Raw genomic sequence first — 21,948 nt, 5'->3', positions numbered from 1 at the left:
TCCTAGCTAAAGACTAACTAGCCAGCCTCCTGTGCAGCCTGTTAAGTCAGAATATTTCACACTTGGACACCAGATCCAGCAAATGCTCAATGATCATGGAAGAAATACTTAAAGAGAAGCTATTGGCTTTGAAAATACAAATGTTAAAAAAATAAACTGCCCAATAAGACCATTTGCTAATTTTTTTTTTCTGTTTGGCATTTTAGACCACAATATTAGACACAGGGCATCATACTGTACACGATGTCCAATATCTGTGGTGGCAGTTTCTACAGGACAATTACAGTGAGGCTTTTTCTGTTCACTCATTCATTCATTCACAGACAACTGTTGCACAGCTACTATGTGCCAGTCACCATGACGTGCCCTGGACAAGCAAAGAAAAGAATAGGTCCTAAGATTCCAGGCTTTCTGTAGGCCAGATGGATTACTACAAATGGGTACCCTGGACATGTATCATTAAGCAGTTACTATTTAAATCCAGCCCGGTTCCAAAAATGTTCTCAAGTTCTCCTTGTACTTAACAGGTCCCAGGTTACCTTGGGTAACCTCAAGAAGGCTGTTAAGCATTCTAATCCAGCTAGTTGGTTCTGTAAGGCACAACCTGTCTCGGGATGCAGCTACATTCAAAAGGCAGTGTTTAGGGTAAGTCCCTTCCTGCTCTAATTCCCCAATGTGCGGGGGTTTGTTGAAAGAGCGTTTTCTAAGAAGGAAAAGATTTGGATGAAGGCAGGCGATGAGTAAAACTGAGCTCGAGCTTCAATCAAAACTCTTGGGAGTTTTGGTGACTTGGTGTTAGGGCACGGAAGGATTCTTTGGGTACCTTCCCCATATACAGTGGTGGAAAGAAAAGCTTCCAGAGAAAACCCAGTCAGGGAAAGACGGAAATCCACTGCATGTAGCAACATACTGGAGCCCAGACCTCAGCCTAACTCTAATCTAACAAACTACATTATAAACAACGGGCCAATCTCAGATGTAGCTGCTCCCCTAACCCTCAGGCTGCCCCAAAGACTCACTGCTGGGTTCCTTCCTCGACCCTGGACAGCGCCGCGCCCTTCTCGGCCCCACCCACCCAACCAAGGAGGGGTCCCCACAGACCCCACGCCCACCCCCGGAACACCACCCACCGCGGCCCCGCCCCTCCCAGGCCCCACGTGTCGGGCCCCACCCCGGTGCTGGCTGCCCTTTAAACACCCCCACCCTTACACAGTACCCCCCCCACCCCGGCAGCCGGACGGCAGCCGGAGAGGGACAAAACTGATGGCGTACAGCCAGTTTCCTCCGCGGATCTCGTCTGGGGTTGCCCAGCCTGTGGGGCCCTCCACCCTGGGCCACAGTCCCCTGGCGCCCCCCCCAGCCCGCGGCGGCGGGGCAGAGGAGTGTCGCCGCGGCCCAACTGCGGGGCGGGGCCGGCGGGAGCGCAGGTCTCCGCCGCCGCCACTGCTGCCTCCGCCTGCCGCTCGGGCCGCCCGCTCGCCAGCCTCTGGGTGCGCTGCACGCGGGGGGCAGCCGCGGTGCAGAGGTTCATGCAGCGGCGGCGGCGGCGGCGGCGGCTGCTGCTGCTGCTGCTACCGCGGAGGCAGACAGACCCGGCGCTGCCGCCGCCGCCGCCGCCCTCCCCCGGCTACATGCCGCCGCCGCTGCCGCCTCCTCCTCTCCGGCGAGGGGCGGGGGGCTCCGGCCCGGGGTGGGCACCACTCCTCGCAGTGCCGCTCCCCTCCCTGCCCTCCGCGCTGGCCCTGGAGCCGGCGGAGGCGCCCGCCGCCTCCTAGGAGCGCACGCTCCGCGCGCCCTGCCGCGCCCTGGAGAGAGGGGGCGGGCGTGGGCAGGGGCGGGCGGGCGGGCGTCGGGGCAGCGGAGACCCGGCACGGCGGCGAGAGGAGGGGGCTGCCTCGGAGAATGCCCGGCGCCGGCTCACCGCTCCTAGGCACGGGCTGAGCCGGACCCGGAGCGGGCGGCGCGTCGCCATGCCGGTGTGACGGGCGCCCCCGGCTGCCCGCGCGGTCCCCCGCGCTGCCCCCCGCCGCGCCGCGCCGGCGCCGGGCGGCAGGATGGGCTGTATCCAAAGCATTACCTGCAAGGCGCGGATCCGGCGCGAGAACATCGTGGTGTACGATGTGTGCGCCACCATCGACCAGTGCCCCACGCGCATCGAAGAGACCTCGCCCATCGTCCTGCGCTACAAGACCCCCTACTTCAAAGCTTCGGCCCGCGTGGTCATGCCCCCCATCCCCCGCCACGAAACCTGGGTGGTGGGCTGGATCCAGGCATGCAACCAGATGGAGTTCTTCAACACCTACAGCGACCTGGGCATGTAAGCGACCGGCCGCGCGGAGTCGGAGCGGGGTCCCTGGCCCCGGTCTCTTCTGATCCCGACCCTCCTCCCCAGCTCCTTTTACTGCCCTCCCCATCCTCTTTCTAAACCTTCCTCCCGCCTCCTCTTCCATCTCCCTCCTCCCTACGCTTTTGTTTCAGTGACAGGGCGGGTGTGTGTAGGGAGGCTCCTCGCGAAGGCATTTTCTCGTGGTTTGCTTCTGACTCCCATGAACGCGAGAACGGTGCGATAAGGAGGGTTCGAGAGGCGGAGGTGGGGGTGGCTGGCTAGTGCCCTGGGAGTTTCGGGGCGCCGCCTGTGCTTTGTGGGGCTTCCCGGGAAGAGTTTGGGGGGGGACCTGTAGAGAGGAGTGGAGTGGAGTGCCGGGGGCGCGTGGGCTGTGCCGCGCGTCCTTTGGAGAAACCCGAGCGGGCTTGGAGGAGGAGGTCCCGGGTGTCCCAGCTGGACTTGGTGGTTCTGCCCTTGTTCCCTCGACTGTTGACTTCGAGCCCTTGTCCCCCGGGCCGGGAAGCCTGGAGGCATTTGCATCCGGAACCGCAAACCCTGGAGAGCCGCTTTTCTGGCTCGGCTCCCTCTGGACGAGTACTGGGGTGGTGGGAACTGGAAGGCACCGGGCGCGTCCCGGTGGAGCAGGGCTGATGGCCTTGTGCGAGCAGCCTCTGGCTAGCGTGGTGCGGTGTGTATCTTATGCTCAAGGAAAGTATGGGTCTCTTGTCGGTCTAAAGTCTTTATTTACTCCAAAACTTTACTGATTGCGACGCTGGAAGTGGTTCCCCAGCGCCCACCGCCGAATTCTGTTGGCGATCTGGGAGCTCTCCAACTTCTTTCAGCAGCGCCGCTGGGTGCGCGCCGGGCTCGGCGGCTGCGGTGGAGACTCGAGATCGCGGCGACTCCTCTGCCGCCAGGGGCCGACAGCCTGCCCCGGAACCGCAGGCTGCTGACAGTCGCGTCCAGGACTTTTTTATTTACTAAATTTTCATGACTCCCTTCCAGCCTCCTTTCAGAAGTAGACTATGGGCAGTTGGCAACTACAATGGCTAAAAGGTCTGGGGCCTGCGTTCTACCTGCTGTTACAGTGTAGGTGTAGAGCACCCTAATTAGCTTGCAGCCTGTAGGGAAACCCTGTTCTGGAAAGGCAGCCTCATTTCATTATTAACCTAAAACTCTAGAGTTCCCAAGTTTCATCTTTTGAATATGGATATAAGGTGGGAGAGTTTCCATTTTAAAAGGTCAGACTATCTCTTTAACAGCAGTTTGGAGGCTTTTTATTGCACTATGAGAGCATGTAAGCTAACACTAGTCATAGGTGCTAAAAGGAATTTTGACAGGTCTCTTTGTTTCTCCCCCCTCCCATCCCCACCCCAAAGAGTCTGAACTTTTCTCTTTAACCATAAAAGCTAAATGCTGGAGAAAGTTCCTTCCTAGGGAAGATGTGTGACAGCCCAGTTTCCTCTGTGCCTCTGCACATAGAGTGTTCTTGTCTTTCTGTATGGCAGCTGGATATGAGACATGGGGGACATACTATTTGGGGTGAATCATGCCATTTAAAAACAAACACACCCTCAAAAGAATGATCATATCTGAACACATGTGTCTCTTAAAAGATTTTTTTTAAGAAACTTATTTTTTCCAGCCAAATCAGAGAAAGCCCCAGACAGGGCAAGGGCACCCTCCCTTTTGTCCTGTTGGCCTGGCCCTAATGGCAGTGTGCAGCCTTGCTGGGGGGCTGTAATTGCAGCCTGGGGCCCCTCTGGAGGAGGCTAGGAGGTCCTGAGCCGAAACAGCCTTACTTTTCCCAAGACTGCACAGCCAAGGCTCTCTGTTGCCTCACATCTCTTGTAAATTAGTAATCAGAAAGCAAATAACTCATTCTTTCCATAAAAGAAAATATATTCTACCTCAGGAGAAGCCGAGGTGAGTATAAACAGACATGGTAGTTGAACTTCCTTGACTATGAGAGGATATGCCCTCATGGGAACCTGCTTTAATGGGCATGAGTCGGTGCCTGCCCAGAGGGTCACATCTTCACTGACCCTTCCTTGCTGAATTCTTGCCTTTGGGATTTGGGAAAAAAGTTTTGCCTTTAAACTACCACTTTCAGTATTTTAAGATTCTTGGTTTTCCTGTTGTTGATGCCAGGGAGCAAAAATAGTCCCCAAGAAATCACAAAGCATATTATTTTAGAAATGGGTCAAGGGTCTACCTGTCTCTTCATGGCTGCAATAATTGCTATGTGTCTAAGGCCACTTTGAAGCCCGGATTTGATTGAACCAATTTCCACAAAATGTTTCTGCCCTGAAAACTTCGTCAGTGTAAACTTTTTGATGGAAACTCATATTGCAAGAAAGTCACTGAAGTCTATTAGTTATTATGTCCACTTTAGCCAGTACCTTGAGTGGAAAAAACACTGCAGGCTGAATTTTCACCCCTGTGCAATGCTCTTGTTACATGAAGCATGACACGATGAGAGAGTGTAGGTTAGAAAGCTACCTTTTCAACATTTAAAAGGGACTATGCCAGAGGAAACCCGCAACTTAAAATGCCAAGAAACTTCTATCTATAGGTCTAAAAGAAAACATGAGCTTTTGTGGTTTAAATTTGCAACATTTCCAAAAAAGAGTAGGTTTCTACGGGAGCATTTGAAATAGTTGTTGGTCAGGATGGCCGGAGCTTAATTTGAACTTGAACTCAAGTGACTTGGAACTTCTTCCAATGATTCTACAGGATGCAGGCTATGAATGCTTGTGGCACCCACTTATTTCTCATTTGGCCCTGATGAGCCCTGGTCATGCAGCCCGGCTGAGACCACTGCAAGGCTTCATCCTTCAGGGAGAAAGGGCTACTGTATTTTCTCAATCAACCCATCAATAAACAAATATTTACCAAGCACCTCTGATGTACCAGCGCCAGCAAAGAAAACAAAGGAATAAGCACGCAGCGTCACTGATCCTCAGTGTGGGAGGTAGGGGCACACACAGAAAAAGCCAGTGCTCCCAAGCAGTGTAGGAGAAAGGCCAGAGAGAGGGGCAGGGGACCAGGCCGGGTTTTCTAGATGTGTAAGGACTCAAGCGGAACGTGAGAGGTGGATAAGATTCAGTGAGGCAAGGAGGAGGGACTAGTTAGTTCTAAAGGGGAAAAACAAAGGTATGGAGGTAGGAAAATATAAGGTGTCTTAAGGGGGCATGTGTAGGTAGTAGAGGAGCTTTCAAGGGGAAGAACAGCGGGAGATGAGGTCAGAAAGGGTCTGTTGGGGCAGGCCTAGGACAATAGATCTGGAAAAGAGAAGGTTAAGGTCAGGTCTTCTTAACCAGAAGAGTATAAGGAGGATCTTCATACCTTCTCCATGCCTCTTGGGCATACAGGAGCTTCTCAGTAGAGGCATGAGACCTTTATGATGGAACAGTTTCTTTCTTTTAATTTCTTTTATTGAAGTATAGTTGATTTACAATGTTGTGTTAATTTCTGCTGTACAGCAAAGTGATTCGGTTATACCTATGTATGCATTCTTTTTCATATTCTTTTCTATTATGGTTTATCACAGGATATTGAATAGAGTTCCCCGTGCTATACAGTAAGACTGTTGTTTATCCATTCTATATGTAATACTTTGCATCTGCTAATCTCAGACTCCCAATCCATCCCTCCCCGACCCCATGATGGAACAGTTTTGCACGCTAGAGTACAATACCCAAGAACAAAGAGTGGGGTTCACGTGCCAAGGATGAAGGTGAAACTGAGGTCAGGGGGAGAGCCGGCAATGGCTGGCTGGAGGCGCTTCCCACTCCCTTTGAGCCCATGTGCGTTGTCTTCTAGAGCCGTAGGGAAGTCTCTGGTCAGCTTAGGGCTGATGGTGTAGGATTTGGAGGACCTTGTCCTGGGTGAAGCTTGAGGAGGTCAGAGCTCACTCCTCTCAGGAGGCAGCTCCTGCCTGCCTCTCTACTCCTCCTTCAGAGCCGACACTGTTGAGGCTTTGACTATACCCACCCACCTCTGTTGACTGTTCAGTTCAATCCAAGCTGGTTTTTATCTGTTCCAAATTTGTTCTTGCTCAGTTCGTCTGGGCTTTTCCATGTTGCCAGATCCAGCAGGCACTTTGAGACGCACCCGCCTTTTCATCAATATTCCACATAGTTGACAGCCTCCTGTGTCTTGACTCCTTCCATCATTTAGCTTTCACACTATTTTTCTGGCTGTTCCTCTATCTGACCTCCTAGTACAGTTTATCAGGACATTTCTCATTCCATACTGGATGGATAGTAATTTCATCCATCCCAATAGCAGCAGATGGTCTCTGTGATACACAGTCACCTGCAGTGTAGGTGTGTGTGCCTACATACAATTTCTACTTGGCTGTCTGAAAGACATCTTGAACTTAATGTATCCAGACCCGAACTCTTTTTTTTTTTTTTTTTCGCGGTACGCGGGCCTCTCACTGTTGTGGCCTCTCCCGCTGCGGAGCACAGGCTCCGGACACACAGGCTCAGCGGCCATGGCTCACGGGCCCAGCCGCTCCGCGGCATGTGGGATCTTCCCGGACCGGGGCACGAACCCGCGTCCCCTGCATCGGCAGGCGGACTCCCAACCACTGCACCACCAGGGAAGCCCCAAACCTGCACTCTTGATCTCTGCTGTAGCTCCCACCCAAAAGCTGCACCTCCACCATTCTTTCCCATCTTAATAAATAACACCTCCAGTCCCTGGATTGCTTCAACTGAAAATCTGGGTGTCACTCTGGATCCTTCCCCAGACATCCAGTCCATCCTCACATCCTGCTGATCCCATCTCAGGACAGCCCTCATCCAGCCACCACGTCTACACCTTCCATCTTAGCACATGTCCCCATCACCTATCATTTGCTCTGACAGGATTTCTGACCAAACCTGCCACCTCCGTTCTTGCCCTCCCTCTAGTCTATCCCCCGTATGATAGCCAGAGTGATACTTTAAAAACATAAATGCTGTCGCTTTCCTGCTTACACCCTTTAATGACTTTCCATTGCAAGCAAGATAAAACTTGAAAATCTCTTCCCACTCTTTGGATTTCTGTTCTTAAGCCCCATCAGCCTTTTTCCATTTCTTCAAAGGAACCAGCTCCAGCCCAGTTCAGAACTTTTCCACGTGCTGCTCTCTGTCTGAAGGGCTCTTCTCGCCCACCCTTGTCTAGCAAATGCCTACTCTCCATTCAGGTCTCAACTGTTACCTGCTCAGAGAGGCAACCCTGAGTTCATAGTTTAAATTAGGGTTCTCCTGTTCTCTTGAGGAATACACTCTTCTTTTAGTTGTTACAGTTAGTAAGCAAGTACTTATATGTTTATTTGACATCTGACTTATCTACCAGAATATAAGCCCCATTGAAGCAGGTATTATATCCATTTTATTCTCTGTGAACAGTGCTTGACCCATAGCAGATGTTCCATAAACATTTGATAAAAATAAATAAAGGAGCCATTTTTCTGACCTCAGATAGTCTGTGTACTCTTCAACAAATCATGCCTCTGCAGAATTAGCTTCTCCTATAAAACCTACGGCAACCCCACAAAGCTGTCCAACTCTTGACATTCCAGCAGTCACTTAGCACATACAGTTCAACTCCGCTGTGCTTCCGTGTCATTTTGACCTGCATCGTCCCACCAGATCCACCACTCCTCAGCCCAGGGCTCGTGTCTCTCACTTCTTCTGTTGCCCTGAGGTGTTCTGAGCACCACAGCGAACACTGAAGCCTCACTGTCACGTCCCCTACTACAAAGTGGCATTCACTGTCTGCCCAAGGAGATGGGACATAGGAACCTTGTCGTAGCACAGTTCCACCTGCATCATTAACTCGCGGCCTGAACCCCAGGACTTCTGGAGGTGATGGCCCTAGCAATCACTTCAACACCTTGCCTGGTAGGCTCATTGCCCCCAAAGTGAACACCTCCCCCCTTGTTCACGGCTGCCTGTGCGGCATGGCTGTGAGTGTGGCTCTCACCGGTCATAGAGATGCCTCCTTCGGGCATTTTGCTCTTGAGGGCCAACTCGGCTCATCTGTCCTGGGAGCCTGATGAGTCTCCAGGTGCATTGTCCTACCAGGTCCAATGCGCCTCAGCACAGGGCTCACGTCTGTTACTTCCTCTGTCTCCCTGCGGAGACTTGCATCAACACCCATCCCCCATTCCCATTACACCCCCCAGTCAGGGGCCTCGTGATCCGGAAGTAGCAAGAGCCGTTCCTCATCAGAAATGATGGGGACCCTCAGTCCCAGAGCATCAGATGGGAAAGCAGGATCCAATTCCGTTATTAAAGTCCCGAGCGCCCTTGAAGGGGAGGCGGCCTGACCCTTTGCCTCTAATCTTCTCCATCTCCGCAAAAGAGGAGCAGCAGAGGATTAGCTGGTCTTATCAGGAAGCATTAAGCTCTCTGGAGATAAAGCGCAACTCTGGAGCTGGAGGGGAGGTATAGGAGGAACAGGGGGAGGAAACGCATGATTCAGAAAAGAGAAGGGGAGAAATAAATGGGAGTTAACCACGAGTTGTGGCTTGTGTAGCCTGGGATGCTGAAATACAGGTACACGGGATGGAGAAAGCAGGGACAGGTGAGCTGGGAGGTGTTGGACTGCAAGACGTCAGCGACCTTCCACGTGACAGCAGAGGCAAATGCTGTTTGCTTGCGGGTCAGGTCTGCAGATGCTTCGTGTTCCAGGTTAAAGAAGGCTGGCGATTGCATAAGGAAATGCAGAATCTGGTGTAAGACGCCAAGATCCCAGATATCCCCTTTCCCTCTGATTTGTGTAGCCCTCTGATCTTGTCTGACCCTCCCTATGAATGACCCTGGGAGCTAGAAGCTACTATTACACCCGGTGAGGAGACTAAGGCTCAGGGGGGGTCAGATGAGAGCATACGTCTAGTAAGTGGCTGAGCTGAATCTTTGTGAGAGCGTGGAGCCAGGAGGGCAAGGGACCAGGTCCATCCACTGCTGAGAAGCTCATTCCCTGGGAGCAGGGGGAGGCCTTCTCAGCTCTCAGGGACCCCAAGCTGGCCAGTCTGGACTGCAGGTTTTAGCCCCGTGCTGTCTTCGCCAGAATCTTCCCTGGGGATCACATGTCAGCTCAGATGGACAGCCCTGGACCCCAGCAGGCAGTCACCCAGACCACTCAGTTACTGGACTTGTGAGTCTGTTCATCCCTCAAACACTCCAGACAATTGCTGTTTGGACAGATGATTAGGAAGAAAAAGAGGACCCCCTTCTGGTGGTGGGAAGGACCCCTGGCTCTACCATCAGCCCATGGGACATTCCGCTGGCTCCCAGGAATTCTTATATTATTATTCCTCTTCCAAGGCCCCCTCAGGCCAGTGTGTTAGCTGTGTGGACCCTGCTCCCTTGGTGGCTCCGATACAAGCCAGTTGGAACTGTTCACTGTGCCAGTTGAAGGTATAGCAGCTGGCTCCCCAGCACAGGGATTCGAGTCAGAAAACCTGGGCTCAATTTTCAGCCGTGTGACCTTTGGCAGGTTCCTTAACAATCCAGTGTCTAGTTTGTATGCATGTAAATAGACAATGAAAAGATCTGTCTTGTCTCCTTGGCTGGGGGTCAGGAATCAAGTGAGATGAAAAGTGTGAAAGAACTCTCCAAACTGTAGTGTATTGTGCATGTGTTACTTTTTTATTATTATAGAGTGTGGCTGTTATTATTACTAGAGAGTGACTCTGGATCAGCCTCAAGGGACAGGGAGGTTGTGGCCCTGTGGCTTCCCCTGGCAGAGAGAAGCATTTACCCTCTGGAGAGGGGTCCCTCATGCATCAGCCACTGCTCTCCCACAGCCCCGCTCAGAGCCAGAGGGGAGGAGAGAGACTCGCTTTGTAAACCCTCCAGAGCCAGGGCTGTTTTCCATTCTTACTCAGCGGAGGGTGGTAGCTACTACCTCTTGTCCCACCCAGAGGTCGCCCTCCCAGATCTGCCCCGAGCCGTGGGCTCTGAGCAGCATGCAGGACCCTGGCCACTCCCAGTCCCTGGTGCACTGCCTGCAACTCAGCCATGTCCTCATGGGGACTGCCTGCCCCGCCCCCAGGTCCTCCTGAGGTGTATCAGTCAGGCCCCAGATGAGAAGCCAGGGACTCGGGGCTGGGGTGATACTAGAGCATGTAAGCCATGCTGTCCAGGCTCAGGAAGGTCTGCAGTTTCCAGCCTGGGTGGACGATGAGACCCACACGTGAACTAATTCGTGTCCGAAACGATTTCTAATATATTCTTTCCAATATATCTTTAGTATATCTTTAACATATACTTCCATGATTTTGTTTCCTTATAAGAAGAAACCATGAAGAAGAAACCCTTTATAAGGGGACCTCACATAATCCCCAAACAATCATGGAACCTATTTAGGGTAAACATTTTTCCCATTTTAGATAAGCAAGCTGATTAGGTAAGTAATGTGCTCAAGGTCACTTGAGGTCATGAGGGCAGGCGCTGGTAGAATCAGGGCTCCCAGCTCCCGCCCTCGTGCCCTCCTGAGCCAAGGGCACGGTCAGCGCCAACCCGGGAAAGGAGGTGGGGATGCGAGAGGTCATCCTCAGAGAGCCACGTGCTCAGAGCCATTGAGCACCCCAGGGTCAGTCGGCACATGGGCACTTTTGGGGGCATCGTGTATGGCCTCTGAAGACAAGAGAAGGTAGATAGAAACGTCTAAATATGGTCAACAGAAGCAAAGAGAAATTTTCAGGCTGTCTGATTAAGACAAAATAAAAAAGGCCATGTGCCACGTGATGGCACCTTGGTGGCTGGCTTCCTCTCTTGAGACCTGACCTTTCCAAGCTGGCGTGTGGGCTGTGTCAGGCCGGGGTGCTCCGAGGCTGTCAGAGGTCTGGCTAATGGGAAGCAATAAATCAGCATTCTCAGTCTGCAAGCTCTGCAGCATCCTGAGGGGGCATGCAGGCCAAGGAGGTCATGGCTTGAGGGCATGAGTGGTGACAGGGACAGCCTTTGGCAAACCTGAGAACTGCCAGAAACAGACAAAGGAGATGTTCCTTTGCCCTAGGCGTGGGCGGGCGGAAGGGTGCAGGAGGTGCTCTGTGTGGGAGGGGAGAGGCTTGACAGAGAACAGGATGTGGCCTTCTCATTCTTCCACCTCCCAAGAGCCACCAGCTGAGCCTCCATTCCAAAATGGCAGCCTCCACGGCTGAGCCTGGGGAACTCACTTCAAGACCAGGTTTTAAGCGACTCAAATATTTGAGACTCCGTTTCAAACTTCCATAAATAGCCTTCACCTTGTTTAAGGAAGGAGAAGAGATTTGTGCCAAAAAACTAAACCCAAACTCCTGTTGAAGATTTCTTCTTGGCCTTCAGAGCCAGGGAGCCTGTCTTGCTGGGACATGTGTACACTTTTAAGGAGTGGGCAGGTATCTGCTTATTGTCTGTCTCCTGAGGCCATGAACAACATACTCAACTTAATGATGATCAACTTAACGTTGAACACTTATCCAGTGCTAAATGCTTCGTAGGCACTGTCTGAGAGACAGGTGCCATGCTTTCCCCATATTAGAGATGATGAAACAGAGGCCCAGAGAGGGTAGGTAACTTGCCCAGCATTACCCAGCTCATAAGTGACAGATCCAGGATCAGAAACCAGAATTCCAGTGATTCCTTATGGTGTTTCACTGCCACATTAAGAATGAATGATTGCACGATACAGTGAATGAATGAGCAAATGGATGAGCAGGGAGCATTCAGGCTATTTCCTGAGTGCTTGCTTTTGTCCTTGCTGTGGGGACCTGGGGAACAAAGGGTTGAAATCACTTTGGAAACAACCAGCCTCCTCACCTCCCAGCTGGTTTGCTCAGCTGGTCAGGGCATGTTAATGAGATCGGGGTCTCGGGGTCAGACCCAGGAGGCCATCCCAGCACCCAGATCAGCACTCTGCCCTTCCAGCTGCCTTGCACATGACTGCTTCCAGCTGCCAGTCATAGCAGAGTCTAGATGACAGGGCAGAGAAACAGCCGGGAAAATGCACGTGGTGGATCAACAGAGTCCTCCTTGACTTGGGGGTGTCAGGGCCCTGTGGGCAATCGTCTGGCCCAGCTGCTCATTTTACAGATGGGGACACTGAAGCCCAGAGAGGACACTGAACTCCAGCGAGGGAGTGCTGGAACTGGGCCTCAGACCCAGGTCCCTCCGACTTCACAGACAACGTTCTTCACCACCGGGCCACACCGGACCTGAGGGGGAGCAGGTTGCTCACTCCGTGGGTCAAGGCTGGGGGCACCCCTGGTCTGTAAAGCAGTCATCAGGGGTCGCCACCACCTGTTTTTCCACATCCCCCGCCCCCCATTTGCTGAGGGGCCGAGTCTGTGGGCAGAGATGGCCACGGGCCCAAGGGAGGAAGCAACACAGCCCCGGGCCGCACAGAGAGGAACTCAGATGGGCCCAGGGGATGTCTACACAGTTGCCAGGAGCAGAGAAACCAGCCTTTTCCCAGTGTCCATAGGCAGTGATTAGCAAGCCAGAAAACAGAGGGGCTCCCCAGAGACGCCCATCACAGATGGCAGGAAATGGGAGGGCTTGGCAGCCCAGGGGAGGAGGGGTGTATGGAAAAAATTGGAAACTCAGATTCAGCGTGGATGCCCAACAACACAGAAACTCTTTTCTCCACCCCTCACCACCACCCCCCCTCCCAGGCCAGGTGCTGATGCCATCCCTGGGCCCCTGGGCCCTGCCCACAGACAGGCAGGATAGCTCCATGGCCCCTGGCGGCTCCAGAAGAAACGGGATCCAAGTGGTATCAGAGATGACAGATTGTGAGGGGGCCAGGGCCCTCCCCTGACAGCAGGGCTCAGCTGGGCAGCCCCTGGGGAACAGAGCAGGTGGGGGAGTCTGAGAGGGAGATCCTAGCAGCCTGGAGGCTCTGTTTCTGTTGTGGCTTTTAGTTGGGTTTTCTCCATTTTCTTCCCCCCCCCCTTTTATTTTTTGTGAACTCGATACATTTTAGCATAGGGGCCTGAGCCAATTGTCCTGTCTGCTTACTCTAAAGGAGCTGGGAGGCGGGGAAGAGCAGGAGCCAGCGGGTCGGGGCTACAATACAATCTGCTTTGCCCTCGTTGGGATCTGAAGGGGCCGAGTTTGTGCCTCCGAGCAGCCTGTCACCTCTGCCTGTCTGGCTGAACCCAGGATCTTTGCACCACTCCAGACTGCCTTTCACGAGGAAGACTCTGGAAATCCAGTGCGATGTCAGGGGGTCTGCCTTCCCCATACACGGTCCCATTCCAGCTTTGGCCCTCCCTCTCAAAACTTGCACTTGGGACCTACATCTGGCCCTCCCTGGAGGCCTCCCTGGAGGAGGAGGCACCTTTAGGTCTCCTGGCCTCCTTGGGACTCTCCCCATTGTCCCACCAACCTGGCTTGGCCTTTTCAAGTCCTGTAACTCTCAGGGCTCCCTGTACCTGTCTGATCAGCCCTGCTGCCTGATTTTTCAGTATTTGAAGTATATGAAGTCTATTTTTCAGTATCTGAAGGCTCTGCCTGCCTTCGTCCCTGTCCACCACTTGTGCTGTCTCTGTGTCCATCTCAGTGTCTCCCTGCTTGCTCTCTGACCCTCTGGTTTCCCTGCTCGGGCCAGGCACTCTTCAAGCTGCTGGGCCTCAGCCGGACGCCTGCCCCCAGGGCCCCGTCCTCCTGGGTCCTCCCTGTTGGGCTTACCCTCTCCCTCTGAGGGAGGAGACACAAATGCAGAGGGGGCCGCCGCCGGGGGAGCCCATGAGATCCTCCTTGGCCCCTCTGAGACTGCGCTGGGCTTCCACTCTCGTCTCACGAGTGGGGATGCTCTTTATGAGGAAAATTTCTTGTGACTTAAAGGGGCAACTAAACTAGAGTTCCAGAGGTCTGGTGAGGAAGCTGAAACAGCTAGGACCCGAGCATTGGGGACACCCCCAGAGTGGGTGGGGGCAGGGAGGAGGGGATTCACTGGACAAGCATTCAGGGCTGGTCAACGCACAGCCTGTAGCAGAGAGAGGGAGCATGGAAGGGGGTTCAGAACATGCTCTACTGCCCTTGCCTTCTCAGCAGCCATCAGAAAGGCCTGGGTGTCAAGAGAAGACCCTAAGATAAAGAGGACAATTGACTGGGGGTGGACAGGACCCAGGGAAGCCACATTCAGCCTAGTTCCTGCCCAACAAGTCAGGACAAACTCTTGACCTTTTGTCCTGCCGGGTGTGAAGCTGGGGGCGGGGGAGGTGGGGTCCAAGCAAAGGTGGCAGCTGCTCTCACCGCCTCCCCGCCCCGATGCCAGAGAACAGCCACCCCCCCAGAGTCTTCTCTGTGGAAAAGCCCCCTAAGGTAACCATCTCCAGGCGGGTGGCCAAGCTGAGTGGCCCCAGCTGAGAGGCTTCTGCAACGCAAGGGAGGGTAGGAGCTGGGAATGCCAAAGCGGCCCCTCTGTGGTCGAGGCAGGCATCCTCCTGCGCTGGCCAGTGCCGGCTCCTCTCAGATGTGTCTGGAGAACTTGTCTTTTCAGGACCTGAATCCCACAGGGAATCCAGACCAGCTGGGTACCGGTGGGGTTGCTTAGTCACTGTTGAAAAGACTTTCAGAGATGGACCTGCGATGGACCTGCTGCATACTGATACCGAGAGTTGGACCTGGAGAAAGGCTGACGGAAAGGGGTCACGGTGCAAATGTAGTGCTGAGGGCCCGTTTCTCCCGCAGTAACCACCAGGCCTCAGTGCCGAATGGAAGGGGGGAATCTGTGCACATGAGGAAGGTGCATTTGCCGACATGAGAAAGTTTTTCATGGAAACCCCGTCTGTCGACCTTAGGATCTGTGCACCGTTACTTTTTTATGAAGCAGCCAATATCTTTCACCAAATGGATGAATAGTGGTGTGGGTCCAGCACTGAAGCCGAGACGCTCGGGCACAACACCCACGGGGGACTGTTTGCGACCACTTAGAGTTTAAGACGGTTTCCTCTCCACTCACATGGGGCCACAGTTTCTGCGGTTTGTATCAATGTCTTCAGACTCAGGATTGAGGAGTCATAGGCCAGGTACCCCACAATTGGACAAACAGCCACCACTGAGCCCAGAAGAGTAGGGATGCTTCTAGATCAGAACCCAGGCATGTTTAGGTGGTTATTCTAAGAAGGAAATCCCCTACTTGGATGCCGAGAGGGTTTTTTTCCAAGATTTTCCCTCAGCATCTCGTGCTTCCTGGAATGTCTGGGCATCAGGATTGGGATCTAGAATTACACGCAAGTGTTGATGACTTTCCACGAAAAGGAAAAGCATCTTGGGGTGTTGTCGTGCCATTTTGAAAGAACAAAGGCATTGAAAAAGTATTCTCTTAGAAACACCTCTGATTAAGTGGAAGCAGAGTAGCCAGAGAAAAAGAAGTGGGTGGAATGGTCAGGCTGTCTTCCCTGGGACAGGTCAAGGGCTAAGTATATATCCAGAGTTCAAGAGCGCAGACCAATTTACAAGGTAACAAGGAACTCCTGAGCTGTTATAACTCTACATGCAATCATTTCCAGTCTCAAGTGTTCATTTTCTTCGGATGCCATCCCCATTTGTCAACGGTGTGATATATGCATGACCCAGGACAGAACTGAGATGGGTCTCCCTGGGGGAAATCACTTTCCACGTGAGTTCAAAATCCCAGTTCCGGGTCACTCCATCCAACTTCTGAACATTTCTGATTGGCTTCTATGTATGCTTTAAATGAATGTGTTTTCACTATTTCTTATGTCCGTAAGCTCAAGTTTGTTAGCTGTGTTATACAAATATTCTATATTCTTGCCAAGTTTTATCTGCTCGATCTATCAATTACTGAGAAAGTCTGTTGAAATTTCTCCCTCTTGCTTGTGTGTTCATGACTCTTCCTGCAGGGCTGTCCACTGTTTCTTTATACGTTTTGAGGCTGAGCCTGTTTACCTCTTTGGTTTTCAGTTTCCTCTTCATTTCTGACCCCTGGGGGTTTATTTTGCAAGCTCAACTGTGGATTCAGTAGGAAATTTGTAATGGAGGGTTTTTTAAGATATTTAGTCTACCACATTATGATTTACTTACTAGATCGTTCTGTTCCTCAGCCATAGACAAAGCTTCAGTGGCTACTTTTTCTGGTTTGAATGAATGTCTTTCAAAGCAATTTGTCTGCCTAGGCAAGGCGCGTTGATAAAAAGAGCTGAGGTTTCTTAGCACTCTGACGCTGGGGGTGAGAAGGAGAGCCAAGGCACCATGGGGATCTTGGGTCCACAGCTAAGGACGAGAGAGTCCGTCAGACTCCCCCCGGGCACTGGGCACGGCTGACAGGCGCAAACTGCTGTTTCCGTGGACCCATTGTCTCTGCGGTATGGTAAGCGACTGCTGAATGACTACTGCATTTGCCACCCATCTGTACACACTTCAGGGCCCTGAGTTGGCCTTGACAAGCTAGAATGTTCTGCTGGAAAAGAAGCTGCTTTCCTGAAGAGCCTCAGGACCCAGCTCGAACACAGCCATCCTCAGTGTCTCTCTGCAGCATCAGAGGCTCGAGTTGGCTCCAGGATTCCACGCTCTTCTTCCTTGGGCCTTACCCCCGAGGCTCATTTTGCACTGGCATTTGGCTTCTGGCAGTTTGTGAGCTTGTTTTGCCTCCTTCTCTTCCAGATGGCTCTGAGAAGGACCAACGGGAGGCGGGAGGGTGGGAGGGAGGCGGGGTGTGCCTTCCAATAGCTGTCTGCTCTTTGGAAGGCATACCCAGGGACCCCTGAGAAGGCACGCATGCCTGACATGGCCCTGGCACTCAGGCTGATTCTCTCCAGAGATGGAGGCAGGAGGGTGGGGATTCCCTGCATTGAGCTGTTCAGGGCTGTGGAGATCTCAGGGTGGCTGGGACCACGTAAAGCTAGACTCCGGTGACAAAAGACTAGGCTAGCACTTCAGCATTTACAAAAATGCTTTCGTGTATGTTACTTCTGCTGAACTTCATGCTCACTCTTAGAGATGATATTATTGTCCGTGTAACAAGGGGAAAACCAAGGCTCCATAAGCTTAAGCGATTTGGCAGGTTAAGTGCGGAAGTGGCCACACTTGCCATCTGATTCCAAATTGATTGCTCCCTTTAGGTAGCTGACGCTGGAAAAAAAAAAAAAAAAGTGATAGAACTTTGGAAGCTGAAAAGATGTTGGAATTCCCAGGTCTGACTCCTTTATTATTTTTCACAGGTTAAAAAAAAAAAAAAAACCCAGATGTTAAAAGAGGTAAAAGGAAGTGTCCGAGGTCATACAAAGAGTTAAGTGGCAGACCAGTTGAGATCCTCGAAGGATTGCGTTTATTTAAAAATTTTGTCTGTGTTTTTGATAGCCGTTCAATCCAGTGAATTGAATTTTTTTATGAAATCTTGTCATTTCTCTGGGAAACACACTCCAAAATGGAACGACAGTCTACAAGAATGGCCTTGCCTAATAGACAACTGTATTGGGAAGAAAGGGTCTGAACCACGATTGTCAACTGGGCCTCCTGACTCCAAGTGGTAGAATGAATTGTCTCGTCCCTCATGTCCATTTAGTACCCATTCAGAAATCTGAGCTGTGTCTCACCCACTCGACTGTCAGGGTAAGTCCTTTCCTAACCCAGATATCCATCATTGTTTCATCACCTAATAGGGACAAGACAAACATGAGATGCTAGGTGTTTTACACAAATTATACCTCATTTAAAGTTCATTTAAATTCATCTTACCTCTGTTTCACTCATAAAGAAACTGAGGCTTTTGAAAGATCGTGTAACAGTGCTAGAACCAGAATTTAACGCCAGGTTCAAAGGACTCCAAATCTATGCCCGGACCACCATTATTAGTATATTATTGCTTCACCTAAAAGAGAAAAGTTAACTTCATATTCCAGGCAGTGCTTGAGAATGCAGGGAACAGCAAATAATTTGAACATCTGATAACAAAACTATTGCAAGCACTCTTACCAAACTGCACGCATATGAAAGGTATGTCAGGATGTATCTGTAAGCCAAAAAAACCACTCTTGAAAGAATAGTATCAAAGGTTTGAATTCTTTGTGTTACCAGCTCTCTAGACCCCTCACATCTTACCTTGTATTCATCTGGGGCTTCTATGTGGGTGGACCACAGAGTTAGAGAATCGTTGTCGTAGTTGGTGTTGTTAAAGATGAGGCCTTAGGTTAAAAGGAAGAGTGTGCCACAGTGGAGAAGGGCATGGCTTTCAGAGCCACTGGTCACTGAAAATCTCCCTTCATTCCTCTTTGACTGAAGGCAATGTAGTATTAAAAAGCATGGACCTTGCAGCCTCTGCACATAGGTTCAAATCCTGCCTCCACCACTTACTTGCTGTGTAACTTCAGGTAGCTTAACCTCTCTGTGCCTCTGCTTCCCCATTCATAAAAGGGGGTAATAATAGTTCCTACATCATAAAGTTGTTAGGAAGATGGAATGAGTTTATAAAGTGCTTAGTTATAGCACCTGAGGCATTGCAGGCACTATGTTTTTGTTACATTTTTTTTTAATGGGTGAACAAATAACTAGATGGACAAAAATTTACTGAATACCTGGTATGTGCCAGGAACTGTGCTGGGAAGTGTTTCATACTGGGGAAAAAAACCTGATGTGGTTGTGTAAAAGCCCTTTATCCAGCTGGATCAGACAGCTGATGTTTTGAGCACCTTGGTACTTGGCATTGTGCTGAGTCCAGCATAAGCTTCGTGGTCAGGGAGCTCACCCAGAGAAGGGAGAACCCTATAGATGCGTAAAGACCAGTTGACAACCACCATTAAGTCGCCTTTTCATCCAGCCTTCTCCGGGCAGAATTGTGCCAGTTCCCTAAAGCAGCCTTATTAGGTCTCACTTGCTCATCCCTGGACTCTGTTCTCAGATAAGATCTGGCCTGAGCGGGCAGCAGCCACGAGCGGACTTCCCCAGGCCCCCTGCTCACTGATTCCCATCTGGGTGTTATTTTGCCAGCATTGTACCTGCTTCTTATCTCTGGAACCACAGCGTTCCAGTAAGAGACGCCAGCTGTTACCTTTAGCAACCCCTAGGACATTGCTGGCTGTCCTCACCTCACACACAGCCTTCCCCGTGTCCATTGCTGGCTTGCGAAGCTGCACTTTGTTCCTTCCTGACCACCTCTCTGCTCATCTCCCCCTAGATGTGATCTCGCCTAAACCCCAGGCAGGTGAGAACCAGACTCAGAGCTTAAAGCCCTGGAATTAGGTTATGAGCTCAGAATTTCTAGGAACGCTGATGGCTTTGTGTGTGTGCTCCGTGGCAGGGGATGAAACCTGCAAAGAGGAACTGTAGGTCATTATCACAAAGTTGTAAACTGAGCCTGAGCACTGAATACTGGGGAAGGCTAAGGAACTAATGCTCCTAGAAAAGGAAGCCCAGGAAAATTCCAGGCCCCACGAGCCAAAATGAAATGAACACCAATGCTCAGGAGGCTCTTTGCCTCTGCTGAGAGGTTGACGGAGATGTCCCCCGAGACTCACTCCCCGCTGTTTGTCCACTTTGCCATCCTATTGGCCTTATGGGTTCTGAATGTGAGTGCCAGCTTAATGTGCCACCCCTGACCCAATAATCAATAAGGTTAATTCAGAGGTAGAAAAAGTGACTCAGACAGGATCCTCAATAAACCCAATGCTTTGTGGTCCCAGATGCCATAAAACCCTGAATGAAGAAGGTAGAAATTGGCCCTTGAGGTCAAAAGCCTTGTCAACAAAATGGCAGTGGCAGTAACTCTGAGACATTAGTCCATCGAACGGAAGGCCTAAAGCACTCCCCTGAATTGTCCTCAGGGAAGATTCTGGCCCTTCCAAGCCATGTTACTAATGACCATCCTTCATTTTGGTAATAAAAGCATACAAAGTGCTTTGGCTCATAACATTTGTTTTGCTTCTCAGAGTAACTATGAGACTAAAGGTAGAGAAGGTATCATTTCTCTTGCAAATGAAGAAACAAAGACTCAGAAGTGGTGTGAGTTGTCCAAGGCCAGAAGGGTGCAGACATAGGCTAACAAAGTGTCTTCTGACTCATTATGCACTGTTTGTCCACTTTACCATCCCACTGGCTTCTGGGTCCTGAATTTGAGCATCAGCTTAATGTGCAGCCAACCAAGAAAAAGAGTCAATCCCCATTCATTTGGAAAACTTGCATAGATGGGCCCCATTGGGTGCCACAAATGTGTCAGACTTGAGCTTGTCTTTGATCATATACGGACCCAAGACTGGACATTCTGCTGACTTTTGCTAAGATAATGCTTTGTGGCCTCTCTTAAACTCATGAAGCAGCTGGAAGGGAATTGGGGGAAACATCTGACTCTTCCTTCACATAGCGCAGAGCAGGTGAATGTCCTGTACCGCTTCCACACACCCCATCTGTCTATTGAGAAGCCCTCTTTTCCTTTGAAAGCCCAGGCAAAGCGCTGATGCCAAGGTGGAATCTGGTACCAACCTGCAGGATGCCCTGGAAGGCAGGACACCAGATGTGTTCTGGAATGATATTTTTTGCCATTCAGACAGGTTGGGCAGGTGGAAAATCATCCAGAACGTAAAATCTTGCCTCAGTTCCATGTGTAGGAGGAACCTCTGACTTGGAGAGATGAACATGATAGAAACAACCTTGATGGAAGAGATGAGAGTCTGAGGCAGGGATGGTGATGACTGCAGTGCTTGGCATCCTGGGGATGTCAGACAAGGGTTCAGCTTTTTTTGTCCCAGGGCCATTTGGAGGGCACATCCTTCACTTTGACTAGAATGGACTCAACCTAACCTGAGGGCATCCTCCCACCTGTCTTCTCTGGCAAAGTTTGAGATCCAAGGAACTGGGAGCTGATGTGTACCTTTCAAATGATAGTTAAGCCTGGCAGGTGTTGAGTCCCCCTAACACCCACCCCATCTCTGGCTCTTTCAAAGAAACCTCAAACTTCTTCCTTTCCTAGGCAGGGGTTTGGAAGAGGGAGTTGCTTTTTTTATGGAAAGATGAATGAATTCCTAGGGGAGCCTCTGGGTGAGGTACCATTGTGGAGAACAGAGAGGGGGGGGTCTCCCTGGAAGGTCCCTCCTTCCCCTGTGGGCTCTATACCTTTGATGTGATTTTTCCCCTTTGCAGCAGAGGATTTTGCCCTGAGCAGAGTTAGTTTACACCTTGTTGCTGAAGAAAATAACTGAGGTTTGAGAAATAAACAGCCACCCACTCCGTGTCTGTCAAGAGCCAGTACAGCTTAAGATGAATGGGAGACCTCTCTCTGCTCCCGTCTCCGCCCGCCCCGTTACTCTGTGCGTCTTCCTACCCCATCATGAGGACAGCCAGCCTCCCTCCCTGTCCCTGCCTCCCACCTTTCAGAACTGAGCTAATCCTTCAGGAAATATTTAATGTTCATATGCCTCCCTTGCATAGAAGCACTTTAAGGGTTCCTGTGATCCTGGATTTAAATCTGTCTCTTTCATTTCCTATGAATTTATTGCCATCTGTTGATTTCATTCCTGTGACACCCACATCAAGATCATTCATAAGGAGGATGAGACCCATTCCTAGACCCCCTCTTACACACAGCTCTTTCTTCCCATCCAAATGCCGGAGCATGCGTGGATCTGTGAAAACATATTTTCTCTCTCTCTCTCTCTCTCTCTTTCTCTCTCTCTCTCACAC

General features: G+C 51.2%; 1 protein-coding gene across 1 annotated transcript in view; it reads left to right on the top strand.

Annotated features, from left to right (window-relative positions):
- Positions 1-2,054: 2,054 nt before the first annotated feature.
- Positions 2,055-21,948, top strand: part of FAM78B (family with sequence similarity 78 member B) — a gene marked incomplete at its 5' end in the record, with an annotated part of 90,130 nt that continues 70,236 nt past the window's right edge. Inside the window, one exon of the mRNA XM_081225043.1 lies at positions 2,055-2,317. Coding sequence (XP_081081169.1) covers positions 2,055-2,317 — 263 coding nt within the window. The remainder of the gene's footprint in view (positions 2,318-21,948) is intronic.

This window comes from Mesoplodon bidens (assembly GCF_964165515.1).
Source record: "Mesoplodon bidens genome assembly, chromosome: 2".
NCBI classification, from domain to species: domain Eukaryota; kingdom Metazoa; phylum Chordata; class Mammalia; order Artiodactyla; family Ziphiidae; genus Mesoplodon; species Mesoplodon bidens.
The sequence above is the reverse complement of the archived record's forward strand: the minus strand, read 5'-3'. Positions and strand labels throughout refer to the sequence as shown.